The 23,040-nt window shown below is 40.4% G+C and overlaps 1 protein-coding gene across 2 annotated transcripts in view; it reads right to left on the bottom strand.

Moving 5' to 3' along the window:
* Nucleotides 1-1,886: 1,886 nt before the first annotated feature.
* b3gntl1 (UDP-GlcNAc:betaGal beta-1,3-N-acetylglucosaminyltransferase-like 1) overlaps nt 1,887-23,040 on the bottom strand; it is a 145,640-nt gene continuing 124,486 nt past the window's right edge. Inside the window, exons 10-13 of one of the 2 annotated variants that reach the window (XM_034040611.3) lie at nt 9,196-9,331; nt 6,067-6,135; nt 5,755-5,829; nt 1,887-2,297 (exon numbers count right to left, since the gene is read on the bottom strand). In XM_034040611.3, coding sequence (XP_033896502.2) covers nt 2,217-2,297; nt 5,755-5,829; nt 6,067-6,135; nt 9,196-9,331 — 361 coding nt within the window. In that variant the 3' untranslated portion in view covers nt 1,887-2,216. The remainder of the gene's footprint in view (nt 2,298-5,754; nt 5,830-6,066; nt 6,136-9,195; nt 9,332-23,040) is intronic. The other variant, XM_034040612.3, reaches the window with a different exon arrangement.

Below are 23,040 nucleotides of genomic sequence, written 5' to 3'. Positions count from 1 at the left end.
GCTAAGAAATAAATAATAATTATAATGTAAAATACCAACTATTACTTGAATTAATTATTTGTACAAGCAGATTTGAGACTGGATTATATTTTCAACACACAAGACAAGGCCTGAACCACAACTCTGGCATTTATTTATCAATGCATTTCTTCTCTCTCTTAAGTACAGAACACCAGTTGTGCTGTGCCTTTGCCTTTGTGTTGTTCTGGTTGTCATGGCATTTCTTTTGGCGTCATGGCAACCAGAGTTGGGAAGGGGCATCGTTTTTGGACGAGAATTTTTTTCTGTGTCCTTTCCAATGTTACGTTATGCCGTCAATAATCTGATTGGCTAAAACAAGGTACAGTAATCAGCACACACAATCAGCAAATCAAACTGAGAAACATAATTTGCATAGACCTTATAGCTATCAAGCACACGCTGCTGTTTAAAAACACATTTTATGATTAACAAATAATTTTGTAGTACAGGTGTCTATAGCAGTATCTTAAAAGTATTATATTTTCATGTTTCTCGTGAAGAATTATTTTACTATCGGTAATATTTTGAATAAAGGCAGTTTTTAAATAACCAAAGAAAACAAAACAAACTAAACCAGAACCCTTCTGAAAGAAGTGCTTCAGAGTCGTTTGAACTGTAGTTCTCTACAGATGCAGCCGCCCCATGGCGAGGAAGTGGAACGTCAATGCACTTGAAGTGTTTTTGTTTAGTGTTGGGCGGTGCAACAGATAGATATTTACAACCAAGTACACCTTCTAGGCAGCGTTGTCTCCAAGGCAGATAGGAAAAACAAAACACATCTTTTGGTGGGAAAGGCCCTCCTTTTGTCCTTTGACTTGCACGCTAAACAACTGAAGCTCGGATTTTAAACTGTTAGTTGTCTTTGAATCGCAGAAGGGTTGCCAACCTTGCAATTTACTTTTTACTGACATACAGACTTACAGTGGATGTTATTTTACTGACAGTGTATTTTACTGATTTTGGGCAAGATCCTGCCAAACTAGGGATATTCTCGTCATGCAAGGGCTCGTGGTGTCTTCCCTTCAACTGACACAAGCACTAGCAGGTTTTCTGATGACAGAGAAGGTGAATTAAATATATTTTTAACACTGGCATGTTATTTTAAAGGTGACTATTGTTATTTATGTACTTTGAGCACCTTTTGAATGAAAAATAAATCTGGAAACTCGTGTTATTTTGGACACTTTAAAACGAGAAAAAAAAAAAGCTTTATCTGAAGATTGCCATCCTGATAACATACAAAGTAATTAAAAATTAAATGACCTACTTTTAGGAAAACCGGATCAACCAGAACAAGCAAAACAGTTTCTTTCTGGCTTGAATTACAGATTATTATATTTCCTTCTCTTTTGTTTTGCCGTGGATACGCTTTTCTGCCAATACGAAGTGCTCCACTAGTTCCGTTTCACTGAAATGGCAACTTCAGTTATGGAATTATAAGCATGAAACATGTCATGAGTGACAGGAGCATAACAAACATCAGTAATAACTACGGTACCCAGACAACAAGTCACCCATGAAGACTCAATGCATTTTTGTTTGTTTTTCCAGATTGTATTGTTTTGATGTCTGTCTGTTTAACTCAGATGTGATCACTACCACCCTGTGTTAAAGGAAAATGTAGTGTGATAAAACCTGCTACCCAAGTTCCAATAGCATTTCATAGGAATGATGTCTGGATATCTTCTTTGTTCTAGTTCTACAACTTTTAAATAATAGCCATAGATTCTTAATACATTCCAATGGACTAGCAGACCAATGACAGCTATTCTCTGTATTATTTCAGAGCTTAACCAGGATTAATACTAAATGAAGGAACTACAACATAAGAAAACATTACATTCAAGGATAACTTTTTTTTTTTTTTTTTTAATTTCAACATGAATTGAAACAACATAAAATGTGTTCGGAAGTTTCAATATAAACAATTGTTCTTTATTGATTATATTTAGTTTGTTTGAATAAGGCCCTTGGAGTATTTTACATAACCAATCTATGTAAATGCATTTACTCTGCTATTAAATACCACAGAGCTAACTCCAACAGGGACAGGCAGAAAGGTGTCCTTTGGATCTGTGCTGGGGGCAAATGGAAAGGGCATAGCGGCTATGAGTGTCGTGCCCAGCTTACAGCTTTGGTGGCTGGCTACTCCTTAACCCTACACAAATTAGTAATGACAATCCTGTCTCCCCTCTTCAGCTGAAATGAAAGTAGTCCTGTCCTTCCTTCAGGTTGAGCGAACACAGGTTTTCTTCCAAACCGCCACCTGTCATATCCTATAAGAAGAGAAACGAGACATGTTTAGGTTTCACATAAAAAAGCCTTTTTTAGATAATGATTGCACTTTAGGCTATTTCACGTGGGAAAAAAAATTGGCAAGAAGTAGATAGTAATTTATTTTCAGTGTTTTCTGAGTGTGATAGAACTGAATGTGAATCATCTCCTAGGATCTAAATCTGCATCGCATTGGAGGCAGGGAGGGGGTAGATAAGAGGATAGGGGGTTTGTGGACTCCGTGGGATTCTTTATAAAGCCCATAAATCAATCCTCATCTTTACACACATATTCCAGAAAGGGTGTTGGGGGGGTGGGAAGATCAAGCTTGATGGATTTGTTTATCCTCAGCCCTTTGATCATTTAACTTTGAAAGATTTCAACAATTAAGCTGTGAACAAGTTCAGCAGTTTTTAGCGGTTGAGCAATTATTGTGAAATAATCTGGGTCTGCAGTTTTTAGCATATTCAGGAGCTCCTGTATCAACCTCATCAAAAAAAAAACAGCCGTGACTTGATCACGCCACTAAAGGGCCTGTGTTACAGTACATTAGGTTAGACAGCAATGGGGGAACCATTTGTCAGCTGCTAATTCAATGTGATAGGGAGGGAAAGCTGTTCAAATTGTTCTATAGGCACAAGAGACCATTCATCAGTAATTTCTGCTCATTAATTATTGGTTTGAAATCTACAAGTCTGTGTTCCAGAATGGCTCCAAAGACATTTCTTTGTGCAACATCATTAATGTGTGCTGTCTTGCAGGCAAAAGCCCCTGACAACCTGTTTTGAGTACTGTATTAAAGTCGGTTCAATGTGCTGTCTAGCCTGTCATGACTTAAACTGACTTACAACAGGGAAATTAGCAAAACCATCATGTTTTCTGTTTATCCTACTTAAAAAATCATATTTCTTAAAACAACCTTATTACTGCTTTACATGTGCCTCCCTAGACCACATGATAAAGATAATTATAATTAAGTTTTTCTCTTCCTAGGATCCAATCCAGTCACAATTAACTTACAAAAAGGCTTATAAGCTATAACACAAGGACCTGACGAAGTTGTCAGATTTAAAATAGAAAGGGTTACTGGACTCTTGTATCTAACATTTTTTAATCAATATACTGAATTAATGGGAAACACATTTTATTAAGTTAGCAGGAGGATTTGTTCAAATCTTGGGGGGGGGGGGGTTCTTACTTCCACTTTTTATAATAATATGCAATATAAAATGCTGGCATTCAAGAGGGAAAAAAACAAAAGCCAGAGTTCTCTCTGTTTGAGAGTTAAAGTCAATGATTTTCAGATGTCGCTGCAAAACTTAATACCTTAAAGCTGTTTATTACCTTTTGAGAGTTTATAGAGCTCATAAAGCTAGGATTCAATCTGTTGGATAGCAATTTGAGGAAGGAAGGTAAGATCATATATTTAAACACTGTATACATCTAAAACTGGGGATCAGAAGGTCACCATTTAAAAAAACTGAAATGAACAAACCAGCACACAATGGAAGGTCATGTCAGTAATGAGTGGTAACTTCTTCTTTTGTAGTTTTGTCTAGTTTGAGCTTTGCCTGGTATTGTGCTCCACCCCAGTTTCTATCATTCATAATGAAACTAACCTTGTTGTATTTCACCACTACAATACTGTATATTTTCCAAATTTGTTGTACCAGAACTACAGTACAAAAGCCCACAAAGAGTTTGAAAGTTCACTGACCACCGTTTAATTTGGAACCAGTATTGCAAAATGGTACTGATACTGCAATGCAAGTGTGTTTTGGATCATGTGGAGGGATGCCCCGCCCCTATACGTATTTTATGTTTATATGTATGTGTATAGTGGTGCACAAAGTGTGAGATATGTATTATATTTGTATTTAGGCACAGGGATTGCACAATCACTTCACGTGCAGATTAAAAAGGTATGTTGGTATGTGAGCACGGGGATGTGTGCGTGGAATAATGGATGACAGGGAGGAAGTTAACATCCTCCCTGTAAAAACACATGGGAATGTGGCTGGAGCCGTGAATTGAATAAATGATTAAATGATTAATTAAGGCTCCAGCCACAAGTGTATAAATAGGGTGATCACGGGTGATAGGGGGTTAGTGTGTTCAGAGGTGGAACGAGACGTGAGTCGTGAGATAAAAAGAAAAGCTAAAGATACAAATAAACAATTGCTATGCATGCTGGTTCTAGACCAGCGTGATGCTTCTTTTATTTAGGTTTTGTTCCGTGTCTGTTTTGGCCATCATGCCTTTTATTTTGAGTAAGTTTCTGTTTTGTTTCAACTTTTTATTTATTATTAAATATGCTGATGTGCATTCAATCCCAGCACTGTTGTCTGTCTACTTCCTGGCCTGACATCACCACATGAGCCAGCCTGTTCATGTTCATACCATTGGTATGTCACAGTATTAAAATGTAATTACTGTGGTACCATTCGACCAGTGTACATGTGCAGACTCTGTGCTTCCATAACCCCCAGTCCAGAACCATTCATTTGCAATTGTAGTGCCACTGTATAGCCATTGAAAATCACTGCATACATGAGAGAAGAGACTAGCCAGCAGTTGAAAACGCTTTGCACTCCAGGTCCAAGTTGCATTTACTAGAAGGAACAAAGACTCCAAGCGGTCTGTTCTCTTCATGTTGGTTTGTTGCCCTGCATTCCTGAGTCCTGTCTGCAAAGAGTCATGTGTGCTCTCAAGCACTGCAGCCAAACATTGGGAAAGTGTAATTATATCATTAGGACCAATTAGTTTTTTGTGTGTCTGCTTGTTCCCCTAAAATGTGGGCAATGAGATTGGTTTATGTTACGGCTAAAAATAAGCCAGAGGAGAGCAGTTCTGGTTCAAATGTTGCTTTAGTTCACCACAGATGACTGAGATCTGGGTTTCCTGAACTGGTTTCAGATTGTTTCCTGCAGTGGTCTGGGGTTGCAGGTTTTGTGTGTTTGCAATAAAAGGTTGCCTGTGTTAAACCACAAAGGAGAGAGCTCTGGATTCAGATCCACAGATAGAAATGAAAAACAAAAAAAAACAGGCAAATATTTCTATTGGAAAAGTGAAGCAGAAAGTCAAGCTACACTTTAAAACAGCACAAGTAAAAACAGTAGCTTACATCTTTGGCATATACTGTACAGGGCCTGGGCAAAAACACTGTCGATGTTTCAGTGATTATCTAAGGGAGTCTGGGGTGGAAATCTGAAGAGCAGTTCTGTTCTCCAGAATAGGCCGTAGAGTCATCACATTTGAGACTGTATCTTGTAATACAGTAGTCAACCAAGTTAGGTGTCAGATCGCTACTGACTGAAACTGAGTAACACAGTGAGATGCAGAATACACTGCAGGGAACACATATGCACAACTGAATCACCTGTGCTACTCTTTGACTTTGCAACATGCATAGGACAAAAGTAAGCCCCATCTTGGGTCATGTAATTGCACAATACTTACCAACTTCACACAGATAATGTATGGTGGTGTGGCTTCTTTGAAATGCTTGACTGGAATCTTTGGCTTGGGTCGCTCCTAAAAAGGATATGACAGAATAAGTGTGCCACATCTGTGTATGCTTTGGTAAATAAACAAAGTGTAATGTTTGGATTCAAATCTTTACTTCTAGAGAAATACACAGACGTCCACGCAGGCCAGCAGTTAAGTGCATTTTTAGCAATTAACCATTTTCCAGTCTTTTCTATTGTAATTTGATGCGATAAATACAAAATGTAACTTTTTAGCAGGCACTAACTTTTAGCGTACACTAACCTTTGACTCCTCGTGGGTGTAAAAGCCTTTTCTTATCTTATTTTCATCGACATCACAAAAAGCCACAACCTGTAACAGAGCAAAACAGAATTTTACAGGTTCAAATGCGGTATACTGTTAAAAACAACATAATATTCCATAACGAAGAAACCAAAATAAGAAACCGAGGGGTCTAACATGTATGAACATAGAACCTCTGGTGCAGAGGCTTCATTCACTTGTGTCTGTGTGTTTAAAGTCTTAAAAAAATGCTATTGCATCAACGATAGAGCAACCCCCAACTCTTCAACTAACCACTTACTGTACTTAATAAATAAAACAGCCAGGTGTCCTCCTTCCATTGATTACATCGTTGGGTGGTTACAGTTGCCTTGTACGAATGGCCAAGCAATCGTCCTCAGTCAAGCACAAAAAATGTCTGCCTAATATCAAATTATCAATAAAAATCAATTCAATCCATAAAAGTTATCATGATCTCCTGAAATGACCAACCAGAAACTAGACTGTCCAAATGGTGTACAAATCTGCTCTGTCCCTTTTTAGAATTGAAAGGCAGGTCAGTGTTATGCAATTATTTATTGTACAATTAACCTGCTACTAGTACTGCTTTCTGTAGGGCCATATGTAGAAAGCGGTCAAAAAGCCAAACACTGCTTAAATAACAATCTTATTTTTTTTTTCTCTTTAAACAACTGCTTGCCACGATAAATATTGTTCTCCAAGTGTCCTTGGGTTTACTGAATGATTAGTAACATAAACATAATGGCAGTCTTGGGGGGATCATTAGGAGCTCAATTATTATAAGACTACACAGTCTATAAATACAGCTCTCACTTTTCAATGTTTAAAGTCCAAAGCGATCCAGTACAAGAGAGTAGATTCAGTATAGTGGGGCATTCCACTGTTCTTGTCAGTTTGCAACAGAGTACTGCTGTAAAAAGTATATTAAAACAACTTTTAGCCACATTTGTTTTTAAATGGTAATCCAATACAGTTGCATACAAGTACTGTGGAATGGGCCATGTGCAGTCCTATACGTCAATCTGGGAAGACAATTTCATACACCAGGTGAAAAGACCAAGGACTACGTTAAAGTAAGGCAATCAAACAACAGGCAGGACTCATTTCTTTAACCTTCTACGGTACCAGGTTGTATTACATTTTTAAAATTGTATATTTGCTATCACGTGTTACTTTCATCATAGCACTTATGAGATCTAGACAGCAAACGATTCCATTAATTATAACCACTTGAGTCTTCCTGAGCCAGAGAACAGGCTTAGTTTCCTAGACCTCTCTGCATTATCCGACCCATTCATTCCAGCTGCAGTGGGCAAACTGGTTCCAGGCCAAAAAACATATTTTGTTACTGTATGTGCCTGATTGCTTTCGAGCAACATACACAGTCACGGACAAGATGTAATGCATTTTGTTAAATGGTGGTTCACATTATACGTGATGCTGCTGCTGATATCTGTATAGCTCACCTTCGAGCCGAGAGCACTGTTGCTGCCTTTATAATAAATGCTTTCCTGTTAAAAAAAATATACTGACAGTATGCATTTGTGTCTTAAACAACAATTACTAAGCACGCTTTTTTTTTTTTTTTATTGGTCCGCATGTGTACCTGCGTACCAGTTACGTGAACCACTGTCTATAAGGCTTTGTCTGACCTGCCTGGCACTTGCAGCATCTGCAGCATCTGCAACCTCCAACACTGGGGCTTCAAGTTTAGCATTTGCTTCCCTCAAACCCTGTGATCTTTGTGTCAGTTCGACATCCATTACGGAGAGCTATGTTGTGTAAAACACAACAAGCCAGGATGATATTGCTAACCTTCTGAGGAGTGTAATGTAGTGTTCCCCCAGAGACATCCAAACATCAGAATCACATTTTGAGGATTCCAAATGTTCGCTCAATTACAGTATGAGCACATTTAAAGGTACGGTTATACCTCTGTTCGGCAGGGGTCGTGGGGTTGAGCAGTGGTGTCAGTAGCCACTGCTTCAGGGGATACCCGTTGTCCCCTATCAACCAGCCTATCAAACTGTCATCCCGCTGAAATGCAGCTGCTTCCTGTGAATTAGCGAGGATAAACGAGGCATGAGCGGAGCAACGATAGTTTGCATACACATTTGTGATGTAGTTGTTGGCATCACAGATCACACACTATTTGCACATTGACAGAATAGGTCCCATTATCATTTATGTAGAGGTGCCTATTCTGTGTTGGTGTGCGTACCTTAGTGCTACAAACAAACAGCGTGCTCTCCGCATGTCTCCTTCCAGGACAGCCTGAAGCAGTTGGCAGATGTCAGTGATTGTCTGTTGAGGCAAAATTGCTGCATACATTGTGTGTCAGACAGGCTCAGAAAAGACAGATGACTTCGAAATATTTGGGGACGTCTCCTTCTCTTCTCTTTGTCTTGCCACGTAGAAATGATTATTATTATTATTGTTATTTCTTAGCAGATGCCCTTATCCAGAGCGACTTACAATTGTTACAAAATCGCAGTACAAAGTATCACATTACAATGTATCACATCCAGTGCGCACTCCATATTTATTTTATTTCTCTTTTTCTCTCTCTTTTCTTTGCCTGCTTCCCTGGTAGTTTCACTGGTATTTATAGTCGACCATGTAATTTGTGCACGCAGTTTAGACCTGGTTTTCACATGTCAACTGAAACGCAAACGCTAACACTGTTGATGGTTTTCTAAATCACTACATTTGTATGTAAATGAGGACACTCCCCTAAAGTTCAGCCCATGTCCAGCGCTAACACTGACTTGCCGGATAGGCACTAAAACACGGTTGCTAAATCACATAGGTGGGTAAAGTCTGTTTGCCCACACGTGCGCCTGATTCTGGTGCACTACCTGTTCGATTGCCTTAGGGGTTAGCGAACGTTGCTAAATAGGGCCCCTAGTCTTTAGGGGACTTTAAGTGCTTTACAGTTAGACTAATGATATTGAAACTTGTTTTCAGCATGCATTTCATTATGATAGTATGGTTGGTATTATAGGTCAGTTCAGATTAGCGACAGTCAACTGTACAGTACCCTTATTCGAGCAGTCAGCTTCAGAATGTGACAACGGTACACTGCCTTCCATCTTGGATGTCTCTTACCTTTTTCTGATTGGCTGGCGACAGGCTCCTGTAGAGCTTCCGGCCCTGTTTCCCAGCATTCCAAATCGTGAAGGAAGCCCAGTGGCTCAGGACCCTCTCTTCCAGGAACGTGACTCGGTGGTACCAGATGGTGTCCCTGGAGAGCGGAGAGCAGTCAGGCTCCAGGGTAATAACATTATCAGCACAGGAAATCCTGCTGTCAGAAGCAGGCGTGGAGCAGACAGGCAGGCAGGCAGGCTGGAGTGTTGACTGGCAACACTTCTGCCTGCAGCTGACACACTTTCTCCATGGCGGACTAGGCCTATAGCCCTCTCACTTTCATCCCCCTGAACGGCACTGCAAACACAGCCAGGCCCCGCGCTTGAGAAGGGATTTCAGTGGAAGTTTGAACATGAACTCATCCATAACTTCACTCAACGCTCGATCATAAATCTGAAAAACACTCACGGATCAGCAGACAAATGATTCATCTAGTTGTCTAGGTGAGCCATGTGGGTTCTGGTAATAGCTTCATGCTGTGCATGCATGGGTAACCCTAAACGGAAAAGAACCAATCTGCCATTTATATTGGGTAGACCCTTTCAGTTTCATTCCACATGATAACCCTTCCCTTTTTACAGCATTTTAGTATACCAGACAATACAGAAAGCTTTAGTGTGGGTTGGGTTTTATGACATTTAAGTATTTTCATAAATGCATCAAACTGACACCTTTTTATTTAGGAGTCCTCACGTCCCCTAATAGGTTTCAATGTAGCCCAGAAGAAATGCTAGCCTCCATTTTTTCACCAATTTCTAACAGAGATTGTTCAGAAAGAATCAGTACTTTTCCTGTGTGTAACAATGACACAGACAGAATTGTGATTATGCAACCAGTTCATCAACCAGCACAAGTTCCCTGCAGCAATCCCTCACCTTAAACCCAGAGGTCAAGCTCTTTAAATGCTGGCTAGGATCCTAACCTTTACATGTCCTTGTAATTTTTAACAGACAGGAATTTCCTGTCTCCCAAAGATTTCCCCTTCCTCGTCTTTGAATGATAGGTCTTTGTTAACAAAAAAGGAAAAGTATCTGGAAGTGTTTATTGTGTAAGCTCTGGGGTATCCCCAATTTCATAAAGAAAATGTAATCAGGGACTTGTAAAAGTGGCTGTATGAAATTGGAACAAATTAGGCTGTTAAACCTTTGGGTATAAATACATGCAAAATTAAATGTTTTGTTGCTGTTTTTAGGACATATTTTTAGGACCAATGTATTTTTCCAAGCCGCTTGAGTGTCCAAACAACATATCATTCCAATGTATCTATTTAGCGGTTAGAGTTCGTTTTCCAATATATTAAAGCTAAACTTTGCTCCACATCATCCCCTTTGAGATCTCAATTTTTATTTATTTTTTTATTATTGAGCAACAGTTGGTAGGACAGGAGGCTGTGTGGTCCATTGGTTAAAGAAATGGGCTTGTAACCAGGACTCCCCCGGTTCAAATCCCACCTCAGCCACTGACTCATCGTGTGACCCTGAGCAAGTCACTTAACCTCCTTGTGCTCTGTCGTTCGGGTGAGACGTAGTTGTAAGTGACTCTGCAGCTGATGCATAGTTCACACACCCTAGTCTCTGTTAAGACACCTTGGATAAAGACATCTGCTAAATAGACAAATAATAATAAAAATACCATTTGCATGTGTCTATATTGTGAATTATGTTGTCTATAAACTGTGCTTTTTCTTTCAGCTGGGTGTGATCTGTAGATTCTCTAAATGTTATGGTTATTTTTAACGCAACCAGTTTATCAAGCAGTGTTAATGAAAACAGAAGAGCTAGCTGTTCCTTTCATAGTAACCTAATAGGCACTAAATTTAAACATTTGCAGATTTCCTTGAAACAGATGTACTGTGAATTCTGGGTACAACAAAACCATATTTTTCAAAGAAAATAGATCAATACATAAAAGTCCCCATTAGCTAACAATAGTGCAGTACACTATTAAACCATGCTGTGATATAATGTGTTTGTAATTTAAAGTATTTTGTTTTCTGTCCCTAAATATAGTTTCATCTGTAGAGGCACAAATTTCATTCTTCCTTGAAACTTGCTAGCCACTAAGAATCACTCTGTGAACCAAACGGCAATAATTCAGTAGTAAGAGGTCATCAATTAGATTCAGTTACTGTTTAAAGAGCAAAACATTATTTAAAAAGTGATGCACTACATCTTTAAGATAAAAAAAAAGTTGTCAGTGCCCTGCTCTCTCAATTCCTTTAAAACGCAACATGAAGCAAAATAAGCATAGTCTTAAATACTGTGCTAGTAAAACAGGAAATGACCTAACAAGCGGTTTTAAACATCTGGGTTCCAGTTAGGTTTCTGTTCTGTCATGGTTAAAGTGACAGCAGAATGTTATTGACAATGACAACTGGACACCTCTCAATTCTGCTGTATATTTATTTCACCTCTAACTATGAACAGACTTAATAAAGTGTAGGCAAGGTGCCGAAATGTGTGTCTGCATGAACTAGCAAGTTTCTTTAATATTCTTAATGAAAACACCACTCAACAAAGGCTTTTACATATTACGAACCTGTCCACTGTAAGTAAATATGCCTGAAGTATAAATAACGCATCACTTCCAATTTTAAATACAGGAGCATACAAAAAGCATTCTTTCTTTTAGCACACAGACCACCTACAGCAGCTTTTCAGTCGCAAAAGCTTTCAGTGGAACCCCATATATTATCCATTTACTACCAATGCAGATTGATTGAGTGCTAAATGTGTTCTTCTAGAGAAAACATCCACAGAAAAAGAATGTTTCAAAAATGTAGTACTAGAGGTGCAAAACAATTACATCCCAAAAGTAGACTAATCAAAATCTAAAACAAAATGGCCAAAATGGTTTAATAGATCAATAAAAAAAAAATATTCAGAGAAAAAAGGCACCAAGAACAAAGTACACAGAAAGAGTACTTGGAACTGCAACCTCAAATCAAAAAGGAAGTTAGAAAGGCCAAGAGAGAAATATAAATGAGCATTGCTAAGGGGGCTAAAACAAAATCCAAAAGGTTTTTCCAGTATAAAAGCAAGAGAACATTCAAAGAGGAGGTAAACTGTCTAAGAGATACAAATGGCAAAATCATAGACGAAGAGAAAAAAATAACAAATATACTAAATGATTACTTTTCACAAGTTTTTAAAAAGGAGGATACGGACAACATGCCCCACATGTCGACCTGTTCCTATCCAGTTTTAAATAACTTTAGCATAACAGAGGTAGAAGTGTTAAAGGGACTAGGAGCTTTTAAAATAAACAAATCCCCTAGGCCGGATGAGATCCTCCCAATAGTACTCAAAGAAATGAAAGAAGTTATTTACAAGCCGCTAACCAAGATGCAACAGTCTCTTAACACAGGGGTTGTACCGACAGACTGGAAAATTGCAAATGTAATACTGATCCACAAAAAGGGAGACAAAACCGAACCAGGTAACTACAGACCAATAAGCCTGACTTCTATTATATATAAACTTATGGAAACTATAATAAGAGCCAAAATGGAAAATTACCTATATGGGAACAATATCCTGGGAGACAGTCAGCATGGTTTTAGGAAAGGGAGATCGTGTCTAACTAACCTGCTTGATTGTTTTGAGGATGCAACATCGACAATGGGTAATTGCAAAGCATATGACATAGTTTATTTAGATTTCCAGAAAGCTTTTGACAAAGTCCTGCATAAAAGATTAATACTTAAACTGAACGCAGTTACCTCAAAATGGAGCGAGGTAATGAGTGGAGTACCACAGGGATCAGTATTAGGTCCTCTGCTATTCCTAATCTACATTCATGATTTAGATTCTGGTATAGTAAGCAAACTTGTTAAATTTGCAGACGACACAAAAATAGGAGGAGTGGCAAACACCACTGCAGCAGCAAAGGTCATTTAAAATGATCTAGACAGCATTCAGAACTGGGCAGACACATGGCAAATTACATGTAATAGAGAAAAGTGTAAGGTACTGCACGCAGGCAATAAAAATGTGCATTATAAATATCATATGGGAGATACTGAAATTGAAGGAATCTATGAAAAAGACCAAGGAGTTTATGTTGACTCAGAAATGTCTTCATGTAGACAATGTGAGGAAGCTATAAAAAAAGGCCAACAAAATGCTCGTATATATAGTGAAAAGTGCTGAATTTAAATGAAGGGAAGTAATGCATTAGTAATACCTCATCTAGACTATTGTGTTCAGTTCTGGTCACCTCGCTACAAAATGGATATTGCTGCTCTAGAAAGAGTGCACAGAAGAGCAACCAGAATTATTCCGGGTTTAAAAGGCATGTCATATGCAGACAGGCTAAAAGAATTGAATCTATACAGTCTTGAATAAAGAAGACTACGCGGCGATACGATTCAAGCATTCAAAATTCTAAAAGGTTTTGACAATGTCGACCCAGGGGACTTTTTCGACCTGAAAACAGAAACAAGGACCAGGGGTCACAAATGAAGATTAGATAAAGGAGCATTCAGAACAGAAAATAGGAGGCATTTTTTTTTAGAGAGAATTGTGGGAGTCTGGAACCAACTCCCCAGTAATGTTGTTGAAGCTGACACCCTGGCACCCTTCAAGAAGCTGCTTGATGAGATTCTGGGAACAATAAGCTACTAACAACCAAATGAGCAAGGTGGGCCGAATGGCCTCCTATCGTTTGTAAACTTTCTTATGTTCTTTTTAAATGGGTTTCTGCAATGGTATGGCAAAACCAGTACCGTATTGATAAAACAGCGAGAAAAAATGGACAGATCATTTTTTTTCCAAAAGAAAGAGAAAAAGAAAGTTAAGGTTATCACTAACAAATCCAGAGCACTATTCTAAAACTGCTGGTCACTTAAATAGCAAATGTCATTTACCAAGTCAGAAGAGGAGAAACGGTTGACTGCATGATTATAATTAAAAACAGAACATGAATGTGGAAAGCCCCAAATGAGCTGATTGAAGATAGAATGACTTCCTTCCATGTTCTCTCTGCACGAAGCAACCTACAGCCCTCAGCCCACTCCCTGTCCTCTGCGAAAAGTTTAACTGCATTAATAATACAGCAAACCGTTTAATATATGACTAGAAAAAGAAACTTTATTGACAAGGGTAGCACAAAAATGACCACTGAGAAATCTCTGTAGTTGGGAGGACTCTTAACACTTAGATGGGGAACAGTACATGGACACACTGCACTCCAGAGGAGAAAATTGTATCAAGAGGCAAATAAAACCACATCTATCCGTCCAAAAAAAATAAACCATGAATCCTCTCTAAAGCTGTAAAATGAAAGATACAACTCAGTAAAGAGTGTCCTATTTCTTTCTAGCCTGGCCAGTGAGACTGAGCTGCAACACTGTAAGATACGATAATAGCTTTAAACACTCAATCATAAACTCAGAAGAAAAACTAAATAACTATTCAGTTTGTTATAGTTTTATCTAATCTCTGATTTCCACTGAGATTTTATATCTGATTTATTATTATTACCATATTATCATGCAAATAAACACATGGGTGTATACCGTAGTTGGGTACTTTGTATGACAAATTAAACCGGTTTAACAACAACACAACTTATCCAGTTTATGTAGCACCCATTGCTACACAAAGCAGCCATATTTGTACCAAATGTCTATGTTTACCATTTCAAGTTGTTTGTAGATAACATGACTTCTTGTTGGTAATGCACGATTAACAGGTTTCTTTTAAATACACGTTCAGTGATTGCTGGTATTTTTCACAGTTGCCCCAAGGCCTCATTACACATATTTTAGTGACTAATATCCTGGTAAATCATGTTAAAATAAATAGTCCAAAAGGTTAGCTATGTTTGTTTTTCAACTAAATTTGAATAGTCAAGCCAAGATTACTGTACATGACTGCTTCAGTGAAAAACCCCAATCTTTCATCTCTGAAGACTAGAAGTACAGAGTCTGTCATCAGTGAAGGTGGTTTGGTTTGGTTTATTTTAGCTTAATCTTTAGCAGCATCATCACCTCACAAAGTCACAACAGAATTGGAATGTCTTTTTAGCAGGACCTGAAATGAATAAGCAGGAGTCAAGCAGCAAGATGAAGTAAGAGATATCCACTGGGTGTGATACATTAACTCCAGATGTATAAGGCTACCATTTCCTTTTACTAGAGGTTAATACTGTCTTAACTCGTCTTATATAAATGGTAAAGAGCTTACTATGACTGCAGAATGTATTGTTTTTACAGTAGCTTCAGTGCACAGTCCAAATTATTATTATAAATCAAGCATAATAAAGCAACCAATCACAGTTACAGATTTGTCAAAATACCAATACATCTTACCCAGAGTGCAGATGCTCTACACAGAATATACTGTATGGCATAATTCAAGAAAGAAAAAAAAATGTTATGCTAGCAGTTCCCAGTGTAAGTACGACCTGGACATTCACAGAAGCCTATGGAAGGTCTCAACCGATGGAACTGACACACATCAGACGATGCAACCAAGATGTCTTATAATATAACCGAATGCTAGTGTGCAGTTAGCTTTAGTGTCTGAGGTTTTTACCTGAGCATTTATTATTGAATGTTTGATGTTAAGTGTGATCTCCTAAGGTTCCCAAATACTCAAAACTAAAAACCAACTCCCTCTGAAGCAGGCAATTATTTTAAATCCAGTTACTTTTTGTTTCTTCGTGTCAGACAGATTTCAGGGCCTCATTATGTCTGACAATTGTGGAAAATGATTTTTCGTTTAGCAGTTACCTCAGGAATGTAATACATCATTTCACTGTTTAAAGCTTTACAGGGTACTTCTTCACAACAACATTACTTTCCATAAAACTAAGTGTACTCCAGCTGTAACAAATTCTGCAGTGGGACTTCAATTATGTGGCATTCCTTTGCTAAGGGCCTCTGTGAAAACAAAGCAGCACATCAATAAAACAAACACACGAGAGGGAAGTGTGTCCTATAGTTTTGAAGACAGTAAAGTTTTCTTAAAGCTACGATTTGCACGTGTTTCATGTTATGTGACATCTCTCGCTCTCTCCACTCATTCAATTGTATCCTTCCCATTACAAATGAGACAATTTAAATAATTCAAAGAATTGAATAATTTCCAAATATTAAAGGGACACCTTATCTATATTTTCATAACATTTAATTTCATAGCTGTTTAATATTCTATTGTTTGTGTTCTGTATGATTCTATATTGTTATATCTACTTAGTTGTCATTCCTACTAACTGTCCCTGCAAACATTGCTTTTGAAAAGATAGCCCTTAGATACAGTATTGTGGACTGAAGCCTGCGCAACACTGATATGCTTCCCTAACACATTTATCCCACAATTAATCTTGAGTATTCTTTTCAATAGCATTTTTTTTTTGCTGAAATAGTTTACATGCCGAATAAAAACATGAAAACGTAGTTGATTAATCTACCTACCAACTTCTGTCTAGTTGTCATGTTGAGATAAAATATTCCTTATCAGCCATTGTCACAAAGACGGCCAGAGTGGGTGGCGTCAGACCAGACAGGAATTCAAAACAAAGACAGTGGTTGATGATGAGCTGAGTGCAATGGCTGCACTCAGCGTTTATTAACAAATAAAAGGGTTGAAAACAGCACAAAACACGGGACACGGCACTATACGCCAAAGTAAAAAGACAAACAAAACGCACTAAACACAAACGGTGCTCGGAGACAAACAAACACGGTGAGTACACACACTTATCTTCACTTTTACGATCTTTAACTTAACTCTCCTCTCTCTCTCTCCCGTTCTCCTCTTCCGAACACCTAACCACCAGTGAGTGAAAATGTGTCTCTATATATACTGTTGTGCTGGGATTCAATTACTAATTAATTACTCACTTGAATCCCAGCACGTGAATTCATTACGTGAAACCCCGTGTTCACATATTACATTTAACCAGCACGTGAAGTGATTTGTGCTCTCCTCGTGCCTAAATACAAATATACACTTTTTACACACGTGAAACACAGACCCGTTTATATCCCGTGTACCAATCTATACACCAACATTAACATACGCACGCATATATACAACACAGAACACACAAATGCACACAGGGGCGGGGCACTTTGCCACATATACCCCCCCTTGTGCGCAGCACACATGGCCTCAACGGCCACCTCCCCCCTTAAAAATCCAGCAGTCCAGGACAAAGTCTCGGGCTGGGAAGGGAGGCTTCAGTGGGCCCATGGCTGGCCATGCTGTCAGCACCCCTGCCGGTAGTGGCACGGCTGACAGCCTGTTGGTCCCATCCTGCAGCGAAAAAGCTGCGGGGGCAGGTGGTCCCCCGACCTCCCCCTTCTTCGTAGCCGGCAGCTCACTCCTGTGGGGCTCCGGCCACAAGAACTCCTGCAGCGAAACTGCTGCTGGGGAAAGTGGTCTCCAGACCTCGTCCCCCTTCGTGGCCGGCAGCTCCCCTTTCTGGGGCTCCGGCCACCGTACTCCCTGCGGAGGTACGGGCAGCAGAGGCAGCTCCTGCTCCTCTGCTCCGGGCGGTGGCGGAGGCAGAGGCAGCTCCAGCTCCTCTGCTCCTGGCAGTGGTGGTGGCGGAGGCAGAGGCAGCTCCTGCTCCTCTGCTCCTGGAGGTGGTGGAGGCAGAGGCAGCTCCAGCTCCTCTGCTCCTGGCGGTGGTGGAGGCAGAGGCAGAGGCAGCTCCTGCTCCTCTGCTCCTGGAGGTGGTGGAGGCAGAGGCAGCTCCAGCTCCTCTGCTCCTGGCGGTGGTGGTGGCGGAGGCAGAGGCAGCTCCTGCTCCTCTGCTCCTGGAGGTGGTGGAGGCAGAGGCAGCTCCTGCTCCTCTGCTCCTGGAGGTGGTGGAGGCAGAGGCAGCTCCAGCTCCTCTGCTCCTGGCGGTGGTGGTGGCGGAGGCAGAGGCAGCTCCTGCTCCTCTGCTCCTTGCGGTGGTGGTGGCGGAGGCAGAGGCAGCTCCTGCTCCTCTGCTCCTGGAGGTGGTGGAGGCAGAGGCAGCTCCAGCTCCTCTGCTCCTGGCGGTGCTGGCTCCCTCTGCTGTGGCGGCTGGGCATGTGCACGCCGTGCTGCCTTCAGCAGCATAGCGAGAGGCTGCTGGGGGACACCAGCATCCTGCCCTTCTCCCCCCCAAAAATTTTCAGGGGGTTGAGCCTGTAACCCCTCCCCTTCCGGCTCTTGGGGCTGAACCAGCAGGCATTTCCCCTCTGCTGGTGGCTTGGGTCCCAGAGCTGTGGAAGCCCCGACTTGCCTCCCTTTGGGCTGTGGACGCACCGACTCCTCCCTTTTGGGCTGTGGACGCACCGACTCCTCCCTTTTGGGCTGTGGACGCACCGACTCCTCCCTTTTGGGCTGTGGACGCACCGACTCCCCCCTCTTGGGCTGTGGACGTTCGGGCTCCCCCCACTCAGGCGTAGGACGTTCGGGCTCCTCCCACTCAGGCGTAGGACGTTCGGGCTCCTCCCACTCAGGCGTAGGACGTTCGGGCTCCTCCCACTCAGGCGTAGGACGTTCGGGCTCCTTCCGCTTGGGCTGTGGACGCTCAGGCTCCTCCCATTTGGGCTGTGGACGCTCAGGCTCCTCCCATTTGGGCTGTGGACGCTCAGGCTCCTCCCATTTGGGCTGTGGACGCTCAGGCTCCTCCCGCTCGGGCTGTGGACGCTCAGGCTCCTCTCGCTCGGGCTGTGGAGGCAAAACCAGCAGGCATTCACCCTCTGCTGGTGGAGATGGGGACAGCAGGTACTCACCCTCTGCTGGTGGAGATGGGGACAGCAGGTACTCCTCTGCTGGTGGTCCTGCTACCTGGGCTGCTGTTCCATTTATGGTTGCCTCCAGGTAGCTGAGGACAAACTCCACACCTTCCTCCAAGGTGTTTGGGGTGTGTTCCTCCTGATATGCCTCCCATCTCTCACAGTCCATCATCCACAGAGCCCGGACGACCATGGGCAGAGACTGGGCCTCCAGCCCAGCATTCTCCAGGAACCAGCCCCGCAGTTTGATGGCGTCTTCTGCCATTGACTCTCTTTTTTTCTTTTTTTTTTTTCCCCCAAAAACAATATTTGTAATCCTTTTTTTTTTTTTTTTTTTTTTTAAACAAAACCCCTCCTGGTCTGACGCTTGGAGGCGCGGCTATCCCACGATGACACCACGTGTCACAAAGACGGCCAGAGTGGGTGGCGTCAGACCAGACAGGAATTCAAAACAAAGACAGTGGTTGATGATGAGCTGAGTGCAATGGCTGCACTCAGCGTTTATTAACAAATAAAAGGGTTGAAAACAGCACAAAACACGGGACACGGCACTATACGCCAAAGTAAAAAGACAAACAAAACGCACTAAACACAAACGGTGCTCGGAGACAAACAAACACGGTGAGTACACACACTTATCTTCACTTTTACGATCTTTAACTTAACTCTCCTCTCTCTCTCTCCCGTTCTCCTCTTCCGAACACCTAACCACCAGTGAGTGAAAATGTGTCTCTATATATACTGTTGTGCTGGGATTCAATTACTAATTAATTACTCACTTGAATCCCAGCACGTGAATTCATTACGTGAAACCCCGTGTTCACATATTACATTTAACCAGCACGTGAAGTGATTTGTGCTCTCCTCGTGCCTAAATACAAATATACACTTTTTACACACGTGAAACACAGACCCGTTTATATCCCGTGTACCAATCTATACACCAACATTAACATACGCACGCATATATACAACACAGAACACACAAATGCACACAGGGGCGGGGCACTTTGCCACAGCCATCCAGCCATATGAGTAATTATAGTAATTTATTTCTTAGCAGATTCAAAGTAATTATCCTTGCATGTCCATAAATTGACACATGAAACTGACATGAATAACTCGAGGTGGTGTGTACTTGAAAATATAACTTCAATTTGAAATATCACAGAAGTTTAAAGAGCTTAACAAATGTATCCATATTACTGTTCAGATCCACTTTGTATCATTTTTTGTTTTAGTCAACCAGTTGATGTTTTAAAACTTAGATGGGAAAAGCACCCGTTGCCACAAAATGGCGCTCAAACGTCTTCTCTCCAAGTACAGCTCTTACACCAGTGTAGCCATTAATCAGTCCCCTTGAAACACTGCCCACAGTGGATTTCTAGTGTTGCAGTGGGACCGATTATGGTTACACTCTTTGGACCCGCTCTACTTAGAGAGAAGACATGTTCGAGAGATTTTTGAAGCTACAGTATGTGATGACTGAAACACAAAATTATATACCAATCGATTCTAAACAAGAAGAATGCATTAGTTAAGATTACTGTGACATTTCAGAACTGGGACAAGTTGCTCTTCAAAGAGACTACAAGTGCCATAGAGTTGCCCTGTCAGCCATTCTACTATGGGATAGGAAACAAACATTCTGGGAGTCTCAGCCATAACCCTTTAAATATAAAACCACTTCAAAAACATTTTTTATATTTGACTTGGTACTCATTTAAAAGTTAATTTTAGAAAGCAGGGAAGATTCCTCCAGTCTCAATCCATCACAAACAAACACGCAAAGCTCTGCTATAACTTATGTGTGATTTTTTGCCAAACTGAGTTGACAGTGCTGGCATTAGACAATGAAACTGAAGTGGAAATCTGAAGTCATATTTTGTTTTCACTCTCCATCTGGGAAAACATGAAAAAGAAACACGACCGTCATGGGTTTTGTTTAAATCAGCTAGATCTGATGGTTTTGCATTTTCTACAACTTAAAGCATTGTAAAATAAAATCTGAGTAATAGCAAGGGAATACTTTTAATAAGTATTTCTAAGTCTTTTCTGCATCATATTACACTAATAAAATCCCAAAGCTGCTATGAGGCTTATTGTAACATGCATTTTTATAGGCAGTTCAGGGGTACAGCACTGGAGTGATATTATTAAGCACTGTCTTGATAATAACATTTATAGGCGCGGAATTTGCATTTATGTAGCACATATTATAAATAAATATTAACTTGAAAACATGCCATAGTAATATAAATGCGTGTTTCAGAAATGTGCTATTTTTTTCTGTTTTTGCAACTGTGGTGACTTGCAAAAATATTTTAGCACCTTTTGTTAACAGTATTTTGTTGCAGAGTTAAGTGAAGTTGAAGTGGGCTGCCGATGACATAGCTGCAAAAGAGTTTAGTTGCATGTGACAGTGTACAGCTGTTCACTAAAAACAACAAGTCTTGTAGGATTACAAGTTAGCATTTAGTACACTTTTTAATAACTTTGTAATTGGAACAGCAGCATATCACTGTTGCAGACAGAAGCCCCAGACATACAGTGGAATTCCTATACTATCATTCTGAGTCCCCCTGCACTTACTTTTATTAAAAAAAGCTCACTTTTATGACTACAGCCCACAAGGAGATCTTTCTAGACTTTTTCTCATCAACTCTTATCACTGATGTATGCTGTGCAACCTAACCCCTTGAATGCGACAGCACAGGCGTGGGATGAGTGTGGGTTCATAATTGTATCTGTATGTAATTAGTCCATGAAGGAGCTCAGTGTATGCTGATATCATTTCATTTGTCTTGAGGATAGCTTTTCTGGACAGTCGCTTGTGACTGACTTAACACTTGGTTGATTCCATATAAGGTAACAAGCAGCTTCTTCACTTCTTTATTGATAATATCATAGTTCGGACAACCACAAAAATTCAAAGACAAACAATGTGAACTCGCCATTCCTCCCGAGAGTTCCAGTGATGTCCAGCCAATGCCATCCATCTTACAGAGTGTCAAAGGAATTTGGATTGGTGTGTGTCATGTTAAGAGGATGTTTCGCCAAAAGCTTGTTAGTTGACTGATTTAAGCCAGGAAGGGAGATAGCGTGAAGCTTAAAAACAGTTACTTGTTTTGTGGGAAGGTTTAAATTCTAGCCTACCTTTTTCAGTAACTTCAAAACAAGTTGCCCAGCAGCTCTTTCACACACAGTACATGTTGCTGTCGCTAAGCCATGGATACTTCATCTCCCATTCAAAATTATAAGAATGTATTTTTCGTTATCGTTTTTGTGCATTACTACTGCTTGCAACTGCTTCGGTCACTGTAGTACTCGTAGTCAGAAGTAGATGGCTGAGATGCTGATGAGCAATCTTCATGAGAATCTCCTGAAGATGCTGACTGCTTAGCTAAAAAACGTCCGATTGACAACTGACTTGCTGTCAGTGTACACTCTGCACTGGGTATTCATTTTTATGCTTAAAAAAATCTGTAAGGGCATCCCTGTTAGTGCAGAAAATAACAAAAGCACAACATTAAATTAGGCGACTGCAAAAATGAAATGCATGTTAGAAGTAGGATTGGTGATGAACAATTCACATCATTTGTCAGCTCTGTTTGAAATAAAATTAAAGGGACCAGAATTAGGCTCAGGCAAGATATGAAGGTAAAAGCAAAGATTGTTTTGCAATTAACAGCTTTTTCTGAGTTTAATTATGAAACAGAATCAGCTAAACTTGTCATCTGATTAAAAATAAAACCCGAAAACTTCAAGCCCTACTTGTGTCTGTGTTTGCATTAACTTTTACCAAAATACTTGTTTTATTTCTTAGCAATATGGACCTCTGTTAATATGGCGCATAACACATTATTTTAAAATAAAAAAACAGTGCATGATGGGATACTATTGTATTAATTCCCACTGTTCATTGCACTGCTAGGAACTGTAACCTAACTATTCTAATAGCATTAGTATGTGTACGCATTACACCTGACTAAACATGAAACGGTACTTCAGTGTGGATGCTAAATTTGAACTGGATTAATTAAAACGTTTTTGAGTATGGTTCTCGAGATCGGTTATGTAGT

The sequence above is a fragment of the Acipenser ruthenus genome, chromosome 19 (genome assembly GCF_902713425.1).
Source record: "Acipenser ruthenus chromosome 19, fAciRut3.2 maternal haplotype, whole genome shotgun sequence".
Taxonomy (NCBI): Eukaryota; Metazoa; Chordata; class Actinopteri; order Acipenseriformes; family Acipenseridae; genus Acipenser; species Acipenser ruthenus.
The sequence above is the reverse complement of the archived record's forward strand: the minus strand, read 5'-3'. Positions and strand labels throughout refer to the sequence as shown.